Here is a 17,728-nt window from a genome sequence, read left to right on the forward strand (position 1 = left end):
AGACTTGGTCTAGAGCTTACTTCGGTATAATTTACATCGCTCAGGGGTATGAATAATTCACACCTCCGAGTAATGTAAATTATACCGACCTAAGCGCCAGTATGGACAGTGCTATGTTGGCAGGAAAGCTTCCCCTGCCGACATAGCTACTACCATCTCTTGCAGAGGTGGATTTTTTATGACGACGGGAGAACTCTCTCCTGTTGGCATAGAGAGTCTTCACCAGATGTGCTACAGCAGTGCAGCTGCATGAATGCAGCTGCGCCACTGTAACACTTCTAGTGTAGACTAGCCATTACTCTGAGTGTGTGTGTGAGGAAGGTAATTATTAGCAGCTCTTAAATGGGTGCAGCTTACTTCCCTTCATTTTCCAAGCCAGTACCATTGGCCAGCGTGAGTGTGTTCCCACACTTGTTTGCTATCTGGAGAAGCAGCTGGAATGCAGGCCCCTGCTGCACACAGGTATCAGACCCAAGATCCAGATAGCTCTAACAAAGCTGTATAGGAGATGGGGTTGGAGTCTTACTGCCCGTTACTACTCTGGATGGCTGTATTAGGTTTGTCACAGCCAGCCTTTCATGTCTATAAAGTACACTGAAGATTACAAGCATGATATAATGCTCAGTGTTAAAAATTATTAATACGAATATATTTACAATCAGATCTTTCAGTTACTTAGTTCAGGGCCACATTTCACTTCTTTTCTCTTATTGTTTTTATATTTTGATTCATTAGCTACACCAAGGTGAACATGTGTCAGCATGGAAACCTATGCAGAGGCAAAAAAGTGAGGAAGAACTTGTAAGGACAATTGATATTTTTTATTTTCTCTTGATTTCTTGAGAGCATGGAAGTATCAAATAGCCTTCCTTGTGAGTTAAATTCCATTTTTTTCCATACAATTCTGCATAATATTTTTATGCAGTTTAATTAGTATACAGTTATCAAAAACTGGCACAGACCCTTGTATTGTGGGAGACAATTAGATGATTTTAACAGCTATTGAGAGACCTAGGTTTTTATTGCACTGAAAATACGCGACCCTACCCAGTAATTTGTAGGCCATTGATGTGAATTGTCAAAAATGTTGGTGTTGTATTGTACATTTTTTCATAAATGCACAATTTTATTGCTGTTTTGAAATCTTTTAAAATACCTTTCATTTTGATAGTCAAAGTTATGAATAAATAAAACAGAATAGCGGGGGGGGGGAGGGGGAGGGGAGAGGAGCACAGATATAAAAATTAAGAAATTGGTACATGTGTCACTCTGCTTTTTTTAAAGCAGAGAAGGGTATTTAGAGAAATGGTGGCTTTTGAAGGGGAATGGGTTAAGAACTGCAGGCACAGCTACTCCTCGTCATTCATTTCAGTAAGAATAAACTATTCCCTCAGTAAATCCAGTATTGTTTTTAGTTGAGATTGTAATGTTGTTAGATGAAGTTATTATTAAATGAAGATTTATTGTTTGGCCACTAATCCATGGCTCTCCTTTTCCTAGTTCAAATTTACAATTGGATTACTTTATTACTAATCAGCTTTGAACCCAGTTATAATTAATGTAGCGACAGGAATGTTCCTGTCTAGTTCTCTGAGAAATAAGGCTGTTTTACTCTGTTGTTATACCAATATGAAAGCTACAGTAACTTTGTGAGGGGCTTTGTTGAAAGTATATACAAACAGCACATTTAATCTCCCCGAAAAAAATCTTAAGAAAAGCTGTTATTCATAGAATGTGATTCAGTTGGCTACTTTTTTGTGTGCTTAAATTATTGTTGTATATCCATCATCACCACCTATTGCTACATATTTCTGTAATTCCATTTATGATCTGACTTTGTAGTAATTAGTTTTACAAATATATTTTTAAATTTTATTAGAGAACATAATTTCACTATTTATGTTCTGGCAAATAAAAGATTGTAAAGTTATATAATGGCTTAATTTATTCTACTGTTATATTTTCCCTTCTAGGAAATCAGTGATAATTATTTGACAAATTATGAAGATGATTTTGAAGTATGTATAAGTTTATTCTTTTTGTAATAATTCATAAGTGTAACTTGTGTTTGCTGTAATAACAAATATAGCATGGTTTGTGTTTTATGCTTTTACTTTTTTGGTAACATTGTGGCCCTTTCAGACTTCTTGCCAGGCTTTTATCTTAATCAGAAGTTACATTTCTGAGTCGGGGGTGGGGTGGGGTGGGGTGGGGTGGGGGGGGGTAAGAACGGGGGGGCAACTTTGACTTTCCATTAGAAGTCTTCAAAGGATCATCATTCTGTCTTAATAGATTTCAGGTATTCAAACCTTTTTGAGTAAAAGTCTTGAATTTTGGCCTACTCACTTGTTATGGACTGCTGATTGTAAGAAAAATTCAAATTTGACATGCATGTCTGACATGTCAGTAGGTCACCAAAATGTGTTCAGTTTATTAATTTACAAAAAATATATTAATTTCTTTTATTGGACTTGCAGTTTGGTTAGAAGAATAAAATGAGGTTACCAGCTGTATTTACCAGAATTTAGCCAAGAAAGTTGTGTAAAGAAAAAAAGTATGCCTCAAGGAGCTTTATTGCTAGCCAAGTCCAACCAAATTATGGACTGTGGTCATCTAGGGTCTGTGTGTGAAATCTTGGCTCCACTGATTTCAGTCAAACCACAATTTCACGTTGTATATACATGGTATATCTCTTTTGACTTCAGTGGGACAACTCTTGTGCTTAAAGTTAAATATGGGCCTAAGTCTTTGCAGGTTTGGGATCTTGATTTTTTTTTTTTTATAATGATGGCTGTTAGAAAGTGTTTAAGAAGTTTGCATTGTCATAGTCCTAGCATATATAGATTAGTGGGAAAAGAGAAGATGAAGTGAAAGATGCAAAATAAGTACATTTTATTCATTGGTTGCAGAAATAGAGATATTTATTCCATCATGAATATGACCATTTTATGCCATGTTGCTATAGAATACATAATGGTGTGTGGTGATATAAAGGTTTTATTGGCATGAGTCGGGAATGACTACTCATATGTGCAAAGCCACAAAGAGTTATGCAGCTCACCTTAAAGAAATGTCAATAAAACAGTTATAGCACCACACACCAGCACATACATTATTATGATACGCACTTTACAGAAATTCTACTTTACAAAGTTTTTTTAGAAGATTAAAAAAAAAAATTGGTACTGTTTTTCCTTTCCAAGACACTGGGTGTGGCTTATCCAGATAAGCTTATCACAGGCATTTAAGAGAATGTTGTTTATTTAAATTAAAGAATTATTTTTTTAAATGACTCCTGAACAGAGGATTTGTGGCCATTTTCATGCATCATTGCTCTTGAAGTCTTTTTGCTCTTCATTGTGTGGAGCTATAGGATTTTTTTTTAAAGCATCTTTTAAAAAAAGACAAACAGTATTTTGACACAGGCACCAGTGATATGATTTAAATTATTTGATTTAATTTATGTTTAACATTTATTAAAAGTAGTGTTATTTTTAAAGGATTATGAAGATGATTTTGATGACGATGATGATGAAGACAATGATAGTGAGGCTAGAGACTCAGAAGAAAGACTAAGAGAGATCCCTGTTTCCAAAAAATCTGAAATAGAAGAAATTCAAAGAGCAATTAATGCAGAAAATGAGAGGATTGGTACCTTACTACCAAAGCAATTTCAAAAAGAACATGAAAAGAAACCAAACATGGGTATGTGATCGAGCTCAGTCTTAAGTGTTGTTATTAAATGCATAGCAGCTTTTGTGCAAACAAGATATTTCAACTTATTCTAAAGATCTCCATTAAAGGCAAAAAAAACTAGTGTTCTGAGTAAATCACTTAGCTTTGTGGCTAAGCAGCATAACTTTAAAATAGCTAAGCAAAACTTCAAAGATATTACTAATGATTTCAAATGTGAAGTATACAGGCCGAGACTTAATAACCCTGTTCCCTCATTTGGAGGGCTGGGATTGCTGCAGATCATGTTTCAGCTTCCTGTGATGTCACCCTCTCAGTCTTTCAAAGGTCTTAACGTCCTCCAACAGAAAGAGAGAAGTCAGGACCTGATATTTCTTATGTTAAAAAGAAAAAAAAACTTTTACTTGTGGAAAAAATATAAAGTTATGATAAAATATAAAATAAAAAGATTAGTCCTGCCTTGAGTGCAGTGGTCTGTACTAGATGACCTCTCGAGGTCCCTTCCAGTTCTATGATTCTATGAAAAGAGCACAAATACAATTTTTTATTTTTGGTTTATAATTAATCTTTTAAGTATATTTTTGCTGTGAAAAGTGACTATGTAAAATGACAACCTCTTCCTCAACAGATCTGCTTTGTTTATTGACTATGTCTACTATTAGGCCCCAATTCACCTTCGCACAGTCCAACCATGCAGATCACAATGCTGGATTGAGTCTATAAGAAGCACTTTTATTACTTTTTCCTCCTCTTAGTACTTCAGGGACAATACAGCTATGGAAGAGTGCCTGGAATTCTCTCTGGATCATGCAACATCAACTGAATTTTTAACTAAAGTCTGATTACAGAATCTTTGTCAGAACTCAGCTTGACTTTCAGATTCCAGGTTGAGTTAGTACCGGTAGTAATTTGGCAGTTAGAAAAATCATCTTCTTACTTGTAAACTGAGTAGATTTGATCTAATTATTAAAAGGCAATAAATGTGGAAATATGGGTCCTAATTTTTAGTGCATATGCAGCTTAAAAGAGGGCAGGTTTTGTGACAGCCTTCTGTATAAGAATCAATATATTGTAGTGCAGATTTCCTGTATTCCTTGCAGAAGCTCACGATTCCTGCTTCAACTTCTACTGTACACTCTTCTATAGATTAGATTTGGAAGTTCCCTTGTAACACCCGCTGCACAAATTTTGATTTCTTGTAAATTGTTGAGTACTCGATGTATTTTGACAAATCTTTTTGATTTAATGTAAACTACAAATCGCTATAGCAGTGATACTTAGCACTCCTATAGCATCTTACATTTTAAAAGACTTTACAAACATTATCTAACAAATTTTAGCAATCTTCCTCTAAGGTAGCTAAATATTGTCGACACTGATAGTGAATCAGACATGGACATCAATTGACTTTTCAAAGCCCACATAGTGAGTCACTGGCAGAGCTGGAACTAGAATTTAAGAGTTCATGGATTCTAGCTCTTTAGTTGGTTCATTGACTAGATTGGCTTTAGAGCAGTAGTTTTCAGCTTGTGGCTTATGTCTCCAAAGGGCTGCCGTGTCTCCGCTCCATCAGTGATTCCGCCTCAGCTGTAGAAGCCAACCTGCTATTGGGAGGTGTAGTTTACACACCACCTTGTGCCAGCTTGACTGAATCTGACCTAATAATCACTATTTAAACAGGGCCATCTTAGAGGCAGAGTATTGTCACTGATCCTTGAACTCTTAATGTACATTGGGGAATTTTTCATGGTGGAAAGAAGGGACAGTTTTAAGAGAGAAGAAACATTTTCAGCACTAAAGATGACTGCTGAAATAAAAATCTGAATAGTAAAGGAACAGCAGTAAAGGAAAAAAGATTAGTTGCTTTATATTTGATAAAGTTATGATACCCAGTGCACCAGTACTTTTCCTGCAAATATATTATTACCTGCATAATTAATCTTTGGCAGCTGCATGTCATACATGTTTTGTTGATTGCTATACCTCCTGTTATCTGACATTTTAATGTTTTATTTATTTCACTCACAAAATTTTGTAATATCGTACAGAAAGGCAAGATTCTCCTGCCAGAGGCTCTCTCTGTGGAATGTTCATGGATTTTGAAACAGCAAACCAGCGGCAAAGTAACCGAAATATGGCCAGTAAACAGAAGTAAGCAGCATTAAAAATTCACTGCATGTGGCTGTTTAGGTAGCTCACCATCTAAAATGTAAATTCTTTTCATTATGTTTGAAATACTCTTAGTAATATTTTATATATAATTATTTTATAGATAAATAATATTTTATATAATGATATTTGATTTTACATGTGATGAAGGATTGCTTAATCAACTACGATGATTTGGTTTAAATTAAATCCCGTTTGCATGCTTTGTTTTAAATTAAAGAAATATTAAAATAATTTCTTTGAGTAAGTGTAACAAAGAACAATCAATTCTATTCTATAGAATCTATATAGTGTGGGTTTGTCTACACAGTCCACAGCAGAGAGCTTCTCAGACAGGGTCAACAAACTCAGAATCACACTACTGCACTAAAAATACCTGTGTAGATGTTGCGGGTCGGGCTGGAACTTAGGCTCTGAAGCATAGGGAGGGGGATTTGCTTCAGAGCTTAAGCTCTAGCCGGGCTGGGAGTCTTGCTGTCGCAGCCTGGGTAGACTACCCTGTGCATACACAGGAAAAATTGTGAATATTATTAACTAATAAAAAAGGCATATTTGACATGGCTTTAGGAGTACTTCCCACCATCCTAACTATTTGAAGAACGTAAAGTGCATCCATTATATCACAGGAAGGGTAGTTTTTCATAGCTTTTCAGTAAGGTCTGTGACTTAACTTATCACTTTGAATAGTTGGACACAAACACTCCTTAGCTATTAAAAGTTTGGGTTTATGTATACCTATAATAATTAGAGTCTAATTAGTAGTATAAGTTTCCCTAGATTTGCAGTCAGGTCTTGGATGTCATATATTATCTTTACCCTCATGTCACAATAAACTAGAATTCCTAATATTGTCATTCCTTGTATGAGTTTCTACACTGATATACATTTTAATATCAATGGGCATTGATATGGAACTCCATGCATTTGCTTGGAGAGGTGAATAGATTGTTAGATCTGTAGTACGTTATTGTGTAATGCCATTTTCCTCTAAAATGCCATGGGTTCATATAGATTTTGCAGCTTAACTATTTTTTGTTTTGTAATTCATTGTAAAGGAAACGCAGTTCAGAACTGCTCCGACTAATTGACCTGGACTTCTCAGTAAGTTTTTCTTTACTGGATTTGCCTCCAGTGAATGAATATGACATGTACATCAGGAACTTTGGAAAAACAAACACTAAACAGGCAAGTACCTGGCTTTTAAGACTATATAAATCCTGAAAGCTGAGATTCTTATCCTGGAAAATGATTTTCCTTTCATTGGTTACATTAGCTAGGAGGGTGGTAAATGTCAACACTTTAATTACTTTTGACAAGAGAAAAACCATGTCAAGAATGACCCTAAGCAGTCAGTAGCTCTCTAATTTTTAGAGGAATTTGTATATGAAGTGGGAGGATAGCGGGAAAGATAATACAATGGCAACAGGAAGCAAGGCAATACATAATACATTCATAAATATTTTTAGATGACTAGTGCTTATTAACATAAAGGACAGCTGCAAAACCACAGGAGTCTTCAGAATATTTGCAAGAGATTCAAGCTTTCCAATATTTATCCTAAACTAAGTGTGTCAAAGGCATTAAAATACTTTGTCTATTCTGTGTCTTCTGGAATGTTGTTGGTAGATGTGTTGAAAGATTTGATTTTAAACATGAATAATTAAAAATGCATTTACTCTCAATTTAATAAGTAGCACAATATGTGTATGTATTTAGAAACTAACTTACAAACAGAAGACAGTAATATTGAATGTAATAGTTTTTTAAAATTACTGTTTATATTAAGTTTCAGCTATTTGGTGGCAGCAAGAAAGTGCTCAGAGTTGGCATTGTCATGTTAATAATTTTATCTTCATATTTAGGCGTATGTTCAGAGCAATGAGGATAATCTTGAGAGAGACGTTCAGACAGATGAAATAGAGACTCTAGAAAAATGGACACAACATCCAGGAGACAGTGGACTTGTATCTGGAGGTGAGTAACCCTTTGCTCTTGTTTATTTAGGGCCTTAAATACTTAAACTTCCTCTCCTTCTTTTTCACTGCTGCTGTTAGAGCATGAAATGAGACAGACTGCTATTATTTATTTATGTATTTATTTACTGATTGCTTGATTGATCCCTGCTTCTGCTGGAAAGAGAAGTATGCCCCCAGCAGCGTTTCCAAAATCAGCATCTTTGCTGCTGAAGAGAAGTTGGCTGCTATCATCCCTTCTCCTTCTCAAATGTTTCATAGAGCATGGAACTTCCTTTGGTAGTTGATTTTGTATGTTGGTGCCTGTTTGTAACCTCATGTCTTTTTACAGGTCCCAGAAGCAGCAATGATGTGTCTATAGATATTGCTGTAACACCTAAGATTGATTCACAGAGATTAACAAACTTCCTCCGGTCTGCTTGTCAGGTACATTTCTACCTCATTAAGTGTGCATATATAAAATGTGGGAGAGATGGATCACTTCAAATGCCTGTGCTTTCTAGGTACGCTTGAATAATATTCATTACAGGTGAGATTCAACCCTGTGCAGAGGGACAGAAAAAAGCATGTGTAAAACATACATCCCTCTTAAACCCATATTTTGCAAAGCAGTGAAGTTAGCAAGAGAGTTGATCAAAAGCTATTAAACTCATCAAAATAGTTTTGAAAGTTGCAGATAGCAAAGTTGAAATATAAGAATGGTCTTTTTTATTTCTATAAATGTAATTAATTATGTTTGAAAGGTGATTGCTGTTTTGCTTGAGGAAGATCGAGTTGCAACACAACCCAGGTGGAATCTAAGATCTCGACAAACCAGTCTGTCTATTAGTGATAGCTGCTTCCAGTTAAATACTAATCTACCTTTTCTCCATGGTAAGAGAACTTTATTGCACACCTTTTTTTTAGTGGACAAAGTGAACTCCTCTTCTTTACATGAAGTGCCAGCTCTTGTGCTTGATTGATCTGTGGAGAGCACATGTCAGGGTGTAAAGGTGAGGTAAAGCTCACATTTGCATTCCTCTGATCCTGCAGTAATTCTATGTAGAGCAGTTCCCCATATGCTGGTTTAGAGGATCGTGGCTACAAATGACCACAAGAGGCCAAAAATGCAGTCAAGAGTCAGTATGTCATAGGGATGGCCTGGCCACACCTTCTTTTCTTTAATATACTGGCTCCCTGTCTCTGAAAGATCACCCTTGCACTGGAATGATCTTCCTCAGGTTAGTTTAGTTGGGGTTTGAGCTCAATTTACTTAAAAATGTGGGGCAAAGCAACCATGTTGCACTGCTAAAATATGGCTTGAGATGTCTAGAACACAACACACATGGAAGAGAGTGTATTACCCTAAAGCTGTGTCTTTCTCCATGCAAACTACAAAAATTTAAATGAAAAAACTAAAACTGTCATAACTGGGTGAAGGAAAGACCTACTACAAAATGAGATATGCAAGAAAAATTAATTTTGTTCTGAAAAATGCCTACGTTTCTACATCCTGTACCCTCTCCTCTTCTGCCCATTCCCTGGTTGAGATGTTAGTGTCTCTTCCAGCATGTACCATAATCATCTCAGACTTATTAATGAGAATGCCAGGACTTGGTTGTGCTCAAAATAATAGTTCTTCAGATTCTTTGCCTCCAGGCAGTGAGCAGAGCAGTGGCTCAGTTTTCTCTCCATTCCTGTTCACTTTCCTCATTTAAAGCCAATTTTGGGACAGGAGAGAATGGTTTTCTCTCCTTCTCCCTATGCCCTCTTCTTTCATGCTCTGGCAGCAAATGCGCTCTGGCAGCAATATTAAAATTTTCTTTGAAATGACTCATTAATTTCTTAGGTTGTGGCTGTGGCAACTAATTATTCTCTCTCATGTTCAACAAGTTTTCCTTTTTTATTTTGACTTAGGCCGAAAGGTGTCCTGTTTGCACGTCTCTCAGGTTCAGAGGCAGGCATTGCTTTCTGTTCACGGGTTACCTGAAAAGCCAGGTGCTATTCAATTGGACAGGAAGTACATCGTATGTGTATGGAATGTCTGGCAGCCCTCCAGTCCTCAGAAAGTTTTAGTTTGTGAAGCAGAGGTACAGTTCCTAGTCATTACACAATTGCCTATTGAATGAATGATTTTTGGATGCATATTGTGCTGTTCTGTCCTGGTACAGTGTATAAAATTTCTTTATAAATCCTGTACAGTTGAAGCCAGTGAGTGAGACAATACCCGCACTCCACTCCACTCCACACTCTGATATTGGAGAGCTGAGAGAGGGTCTACGTTCACCCTGACTCCATTTTACAGATTTCTTCTTTTTTTTTTAATCTGGGCCAGAGGTTTCAGTGAGCCATCTGTCTCCCCAGCCATTCCTATGCAATGGAATTATACCTATCAGCTTTGCAACTGTGGGTAGGGACAATACAGCAATGCTCTGGAGAGGAGATAGGAGGTTTTCTGCAGCCTACGTTGGCCTGCCATGGAGCCAGCATATCTAGCTTTTCTGGACTTATGTGGGTTGTAAGAACACAGATATATTGAGCGGATCAAGCCTTTAGCTCCTTTTCAATTATAAACCTAGTATATTTGTTCCTACCTTGTAGGTGTCATGCTGCTGCTTTAGTCCCAGTAAAGCAACTTTAGTATTTGCTGGAACAATGGATGGTTCATTGGTAGTGTGGGATCTCCGAGAAGACTCAAGGATGCATCACTGTATGAAGTTAAATGAAATTGACTGGATTTTTAGAGCTCCAACATTTTCTACTGGTTAGTATAATATGTATCTTGAACGATCTTTTCACATTCAATTAAGGTGTCATAAATTATGATAAGAAATGTTAGCTTCTTGCTAACCTAGTTTGGCCAAATCAGAGGTGATATATAAGATGGTAAAAGTTATACATCAGTAATGGGTGTAAAGGAATGTCAGTTGCCTTAATTTACACACCAAAGGATTGGAATAGAGAGGTGTATCAGGAGAGTAACTGAGCGTATATCTCCACTGCAGGTGGGCGCATGCATCCCAGCATGGGTAGACAAACATGAACTAGCTCTGCTCTACCTAGCACACTAAAAATAGCAGTGTGGCCATAGGCAGTGGTTTGGGCTAGCCATCCGAATATAATCATACTCAACCACCTGGGTACATACTGGGTGGCTAGCCCACGCCTCCACAGCCGCACTGCTGTTTTTAGTGTGTTAATGCGTCTGTCTTTAGCTACAGCATAGACATACCTTATGGGGGAGTGTAAGTTAAAATAGGCTACTCCCCTATTACTTTAAGTTGCATAATGAAGGACCAGATGAGGTCATTAGCTAAATCAATTTAGCCTCCATTACACTCACTTTGACTCCCTCATATACCTTAGCATACACTTAGATTTCTCTTATTCCTATTTATAACCCCACTTATTGACATGAGTGGGATTTTCAGGAGCATCTAAGAAACTTAAGAGCATAAGTCCCATTGACTCTCTATGAGACTTGTGCTCTTAATTCTAATACTTCTGAAAATCCCACCTGTGTAATTTATATCACCTCAGAATTTTATCCAATTAAATTAATGGAGATATCCTATCTCCTAGAACTGGAAGGGACCTTGAAAGGTCATCAAGTCCAGCCCCCTGCCTTCACTAGCAGGACCAAGTACTGATTTTGCCCCAGATCCCTAAGTAATTACTGTAATATTTGTGGTGGGATTATCTCTCCATGACCATTTATTGCCCATGTATCTATCAGGCATTGTAGCAACATAAAGTCTTAGAGAATCGTAGTAAACTTCCACATAAGCCTGCATTGTTCATGTCTGTGAGTTTAGCACTGTTCAAAATTTGAGTGTGACTTTTGACATGGGTTGATTGTCAGGTCAGGCCTTTTTATGATGGCATTAATTCAAGGTAAATGCACAGCGAGGATCACATCACTGAAAAAAATGTGTGTGTTGGTCTAATGTTTCGTAGGATCGTCACTCCCACCCCAGTGTCTTGGAGACACAGGCCCAAAGTCAGAGGTGCTGTGGAAGATGGAGTAAGGGGGACTCAGTTAGATTCCTTTAGACTTACTTGCAGTCATTTGCTGATGTGTAATAGAGTCAAAGTTGGTGTTACTTACACATTGAGAAGCTAGCGTAAGGTGTAAGTTCAAGTGTGTGTGTGTGTGTGTGTGTGTGTGTGACCTACTTTGCTTAGACCTCCTTACCACCTTTTGTAGTGGGGTTTTTCCCTGTGTCCCCTCTTCCAACCCCTTGGCACATGATTAAAACAACTTAGATTTTCTTAGGCTCCCTTAAATGCAGCGGGCCAAATTCAGAGATGATAAAAGTTTTATATAAGGCATGTAAGTTGCATATTGGTAAGCAAGTGTGGGTCTAAGGATCAGCAATTGGATCAGCAGGGGCAGATCCTTACACTTGTGTAAAGCCCAACTGAAGTCAGTGGGATTCCACGCAAATGAACAGTTTACTCATGTAGATTTAATTTCAGGATCAGGTAGGTAAGTAACCCTAAGGTGATTTTAAACTGGTATAGTTTATATGTTGAAGGAGCCAGAACAAAGTGTATATTCTATCAATTTAGACTCTAGAATACCTGAGCCTCACATGAAAATTGGCCTACCTTATCTAGAGTTACATTGCACCACAGAATGGGAGTCACTTGAAAGCAACAGCCCGCCTTTAATCTACTTAGGCCCTCTCATTATATTGCAAAGTGAGTCCCACTACTTTAGTTCTATTTTTGTAATATAGAAACTAAATTGAGAAATTATTCATTTTTAAAAATTAGATGATTGTTAATGTTTCATACCCAACAGTAATAATCATGCTGGGGTATACATTATTTGGCTGTTGATGGAATTGTTAAGTGATTGAATATCTTTGCTCTTGTGCTGCACAATGCAGCAGTAGCCAAGTGTGTACGTCCTGTTGGGGCTTATTGCTTATATCAACACAGGGATTTTAGTACTGCACACTTATTGGAGCTGGATTTCTGTAATCTTAAATGAGACAATTTCATTTTCAGCAGCATATCTTTGGAAATCATAATCTCCAACAATGGGGTACATAATGAAATGACTCTAAATATGTATTTGCTTCTAAAATCTTATTAAATGGTAAATATTTTCTAATTAAAGTTTATTCTTTTTGGTGTACTGCTTTCTTTTTCATAAACAAACTTGACATCTCTGGAAGAATTATTTTTCTACTAGTTTTGTCTTTCTCAATTAAAAAACACTGATTTATTTGCTCCTCTGTTGATGCTGATGGGGCTTGCAATTATTATAACTGTTTATTCAGCAGCTTTAATAATGTCAGCATTGTACAAAAAAATAAGTGGAAGCTTGTGTGTCTGATACCATTCTGGGAACAATGTGTATTACCTGCTGCTGTAGAGTTAACAAGGGAGTAATGTAAGTGCCATGTTGTTTTACTACGTTTTTGTAAAGTTTAAATTTTATTTTAAAAGGTTTTAAATCCAAATGGGTATAACATTTTAGAAACTTTACAAAATCAATAGTGTAATAAAAATGGCATTTCTACATGACCCTTCTGGAGGCCTGTATGATCTCTGTAACGGTGCGTGACTCACCGCCGCGGCGCCTCCGGCTGGTCATCCAGGGAATTAGCTTTCCAGCCTCCGGAGTGCCCTCTGTCGGCCGGTGTCTCGCCTTATGCTGGCCCCTGTGTCCCTCCCAGCCCCCGGTGCCCCTTTCTCTTGTGGGCTGCCCCCTGGCAGTACCCCCACAGTTTCTGGGTCTCCCCACCCAGGGGAGCCCCCACCCACTATCCTCACCTCACCTCAGTACAAGGCTACTGCCAGTCACCATCTAGCCCCCGTTCACTGGGGCAGACTGCAGTTTGCAAGCCATTCATCACAGGCAAGCGGGGGGTTGGACCTGCTGCCCCCCCCTACCCTTCGGCTTCCCCATTGCAACCCCTTTAACAAGGCCTGCAGCCTCGGGGTTTTCTAGGCTGGAGCGCCCCAGCTCCTCTGGCCTTTCCCCAGCCCTGCTCCACTCAGGTACCTTGTTCAGCAGGCAGGCAGGCAGGCTAGCCAGCCTGCCTGCCTGCCGGCCTGCCGGCTTGCCTGCCTCTCTCTCTCTAGCTAGCTAGAGACTCTGCCCTCCAGCCTAGCAGCCCCTTTATAGGGCCAGCTGCAGCTTGACTGGGACATGGCCCAGCTGCTTCCCCAATTAGCCCAGGCTTACTGGTTTCCCACCACAGCCCTCTCGTAGGGCTGCTTTAAGCCCTTCAGGGCAGGAGCGGGGTTATTGCCCCGCTACAATCTCTATCAAGGACACCCACAGCTCTGGAGTCATTTTGTTTTAGATCTAATTCAAAACAAATAAATATATGTTCCAACATGGTTGTTGTACCATTATCAGCACAGCACAATCTAGAACAAAATATGGAATGAGGTTCAGTAAGACTGGGCATCAAGAAGACAAAAGGCAGAGGTAAGTTTTAGTTAATCATATGCTGACTGCCCTCCGTCTCTCATTACTATTTGGGTCATTTACCGTTGAACTTTAAGGCTGGTGGATTTTTTTAAAACTAACTTTATTACTCAAACATTAATCAGTGTGATATTTTCTATTACAAAATGTTATATGGTCAGTTCTAGCTAATTTACTCTTCCTTCATGTTGCTAGATGTTGTTTTGGTTTTCGTCCTGGGATATAGTCTTAATCCATTTTCTTGTTGCTTTTTCAAAAGAGAGTTCTTATGTATATCTCAACAATGTTGATGGTCCTTTCCACTGGAGATTTTCATAGTCAACGCTATGTTTAATTCTAAAAAAAAAACCTGAACTGTTTTGGGTTTACAGCTGGTGAATATATCATATCTGAAGATTTAATAAAAGGAAGGCATCTAAAGGCATTTTTATTTCAGAAGGTGGAGAAAGCTACTATGGGGAGGCTGTTCTAGATTTGATTTTGACAAATAGGGAGGAACTGGTTGAGAATTTAAAAGTGGAAGGCAGCTTGGGTGAAAATGATCATGAAATGGTAGAGTTCATGATTCTAAGGAATGGTAGGAGGGAGAACAGCAAAATAAAGACAATGGATTTCAAGAAGGCAGACTTTAGCAAACTCAGGGAGTTGGTAGGTAAGATCCCATGGGAAGCAAGTCTAAGGGGAAAAACAATTGAAGACAGTTGGCAGTTTTTCAAAGAGACATTATTAAGGGCACGAGAGCAAACTATCCTTCTCATAAACAAACTAGGGAAATGCAACTTAGATGGAGTTACTATAAGGTAGGTGCATAACTGGTTGAAAAACTGTTCCCAGAGAGTAGTTATAAGTGGTTCACAGTCATCCTGGAAGGGCATAACGAATGAGGTCCTGCGGGGATCAGTTCTGGGTCCGGCTCTGTTCAATATCTTCATCAATGATTTAGATAATGGCATAGAGAGTACACTTGTAAAGTTTGCGGATGATATCAAGCTGGGAGGGGTTGCAAGTGCTTTGGAGGATAGGATTATAATTCAAAATGATCTGGACAAACTGGAGAAATGGTCTGAAGTAAGTAGGATGAAATTCAGTAAGGATAAATGCAAAGTACTCCATTTAGGAGGGAACAATCAATTGCACACATACAAAATGGGAAATGACTGCCTAGGAAAGAGTACTGCAGAAAGGGATCTGGGGACCATAGTGGACGGCAGGCTAAATATGAGTCAAAAGTGTAACAATGTTGTAAAAAAAGTGAACAGCATTCTGGGATGTATTAGTAGGACTGTGCAAGCAAGACACAAGAAGTAATTCTTCCACTCTACTCCGTGCTGATTAGGCCTCAGCTGGAGTACTGTGTCCAGTTCTGGGCACCACATTTCAAGAAAGATGTGGACAAATTGAAGAAAGTCCAGGGAAGAGCAACAAAAATTACTAAAGGTTTAGAAAACATGACCTATGAGGGAAGATTGAAAACACTGGGTTTGTTTAGTCTAAAGAAGAGAAGACTGAGAGGGGACATTATAACAGTTTTCAAGTACATAAAAGGTTATTACAAAGAGGAGGGAGAAAACTTGTTTTTCTTAACCTCTGAGGATAGGACAAGAAGCAATGGGCTTAAATTGCAGAAAGGGAGGTTTAGGTTGGACATTAGGAAAAACTTCTTAACTCTCAGGATGGTTAAGCACTGGAATAAATTGCCTAGGGAGGTTGTGGAATCTCCATCATTGGAGATTTTAAAGAGCAAGTTAGACAAACACCTGTCAGGGTTGGTCTAGATGATACTTAGTCCTGCCATGAGTGCAAGGGACTGGACTAGATAACCTCTCGAGGTCCCTTCCAGTCCTATGATTCTAAAGCCACAAAAGCCATAAAATGTTCTAGATATTTATTCAGTTTTTGCTTTCCTCATTGAGACTGTAACTTGGATGGATCCTTCCAGCTGTATGTATTCGTTCCACAGGGTCCTGTGCTCCCTTTTCTGCCACTACTCAGATTAGATTAAGAACCACCTCGTAAGAGTCTTCAGCTTCTGCTTTATGTTGGGATTGTCTGCAGCCACCTGTTCTGCAGGGTCCATGATCAAAATCTAGCTACTAACAACCAGCACTAAAAACACCTTAAAATGAAGCTCTGTCTTCTTTTTTATCATGTAACTGCATAAATACTCAAACAGATTTTCTTCATATTTTTTCCATAAACTTTCATCCTTGACTGAGTTCTAGGTATGGAGCAAATTTTAACAGCAGAGTTACAAACCCTTGGAAAAACAGGTTTTTATTAATGAAATGGCTGAAGCCATGGTGCAAATGATGCTGCAACGTTTGGTATTGTGAAAAATAAAAACAAATAATAGAAGACAATTTACCACTACTATTTTGTTAACTTAAGAACTATATTTAGCAGAGTTGTGTTTTTAATTTTTGATGAAATTCGTTATTTGTCATTCCTGATTAGTAATCACTAAATCCTAAAACAATAATCTGAAAATGTGTAGAGTTTGTTGTTGTTATTGAAAATAGTACAGTGATTGTTAATTTCTTAACTACAGATGGTGTTCTCTCCTCATTAAACCACACATATCCTGTACTGGCAATAGAACCTGTCTCAACATCTGTCTATAAGGAACAGAATTATGGGCTCTCACACCTATCTTCTCAAGAAGGTATGTGAACTGCTCTCCAAAGGATCAATAAATGCGATAATTTCTTTAAGTAAATAGCTGTTATACTAGACATTTTACAAGGGTATTAATCCCTGGTCCTAGCCAAATTCCAATTCATAACTGCATTCTGCCTTCTTAAAGTTCCCTGTATTTCCATTTGGATATAGCATTATTCTTCATATTCTGCCCTAAACTATTATGCATTGTTAGTGTATGCTCTTTTACCGCAAATGTGAGTGCATTTCTGTCATGCTCCCTGTATGCAGGGCAGGGCCGGCGCTTCCATTCAGGCAACCTAGGCAGTCGCCTAGGGCGCCAGGATTTGGGGGGGCGGCATTTTGCCGCCCTTGGCAGCAATTCGGTGGCGGGGGGTCCTTCCGCGCTCCGGGTCTTCGGCGGCAATTCTGCAGCGGGTCCTTCACTCACTCCGGAACCCGCCGCCTAAGTGCCCCAAAGACTAGGAGCGCGGAAGGACCCCCCTGCCGCAGAATTGCCGACGACGACTGGGAGCACGGAAGGACCCCCGCCTAGGGCGCCAAAAACCCTGGCGCCGCTCCTGATGCAGGGCAGTATTGTATCTTCCCATGGTAAAATGCACAAGATGGGGAAAGGTTTCAAAGTAGCAGCCGTGTTAGTCTGTATCCGCAAAAAGAACAGGAGTACTTGTGGCACCTTAGAGACTAATAAATTTATTTCAGCATAAGCTTTCATGGGCTACAGCTCACTTCTTCGGATGCATAGAATGGAACACACTGACAGAAGATATTTATACATACAGAGAACATGAAAAGGTGGAAGTAC

The 17,728-nt window shown here is 38.5% G+C and overlaps 1 protein-coding gene across 1 annotated transcript in view; it reads left to right on the plus strand.

Moving 5' to 3' along the window:
• Nucleotides 1-17,728, plus strand: part of WDR60 (WD repeat domain 60) — a 55,559-nt gene that overhangs the window by 25,820 nt on the left and 12,011 nt on the right. Inside the window, exons 8-18 of the mRNA XM_026652160.1 lie at nt 736-801; nt 1,974-2,018; nt 3,501-3,705; nt 5,742-5,844; nt 6,918-7,047; nt 7,725-7,836; nt 8,167-8,261; nt 8,579-8,708; nt 9,732-9,904; nt 10,416-10,578; nt 16,814-16,927. Of these exons, the coding sequence (XP_026507945.1) occupies nt 736-801; nt 1,974-2,018; nt 3,501-3,705; nt 5,742-5,844; nt 6,918-7,047; nt 7,725-7,836; nt 8,167-8,261; nt 8,579-8,708; nt 9,732-9,904; nt 10,416-10,578; nt 16,814-16,927 (1,336 nt within the window). The remainder of the gene's footprint in view (nt 1-735; nt 802-1,973; nt 2,019-3,500; nt 3,706-5,741; nt 5,845-6,917; nt 7,048-7,724; nt 7,837-8,166; nt 8,262-8,578; nt 8,709-9,731; nt 9,905-10,415; nt 10,579-16,813; nt 16,928-17,728) is intronic.

This window comes from Terrapene carolina, unplaced genomic scaffold, assembly GCF_002925995.2.
Source record: "Terrapene carolina triunguis isolate 2854851 unplaced genomic scaffold, T_m_triunguis-2.0 Scaffold111, whole genome shotgun sequence".
In the NCBI taxonomy this organism is placed as follows: Eukaryota; Metazoa; Chordata; order Testudines; family Emydidae; genus Terrapene; species Terrapene triunguis.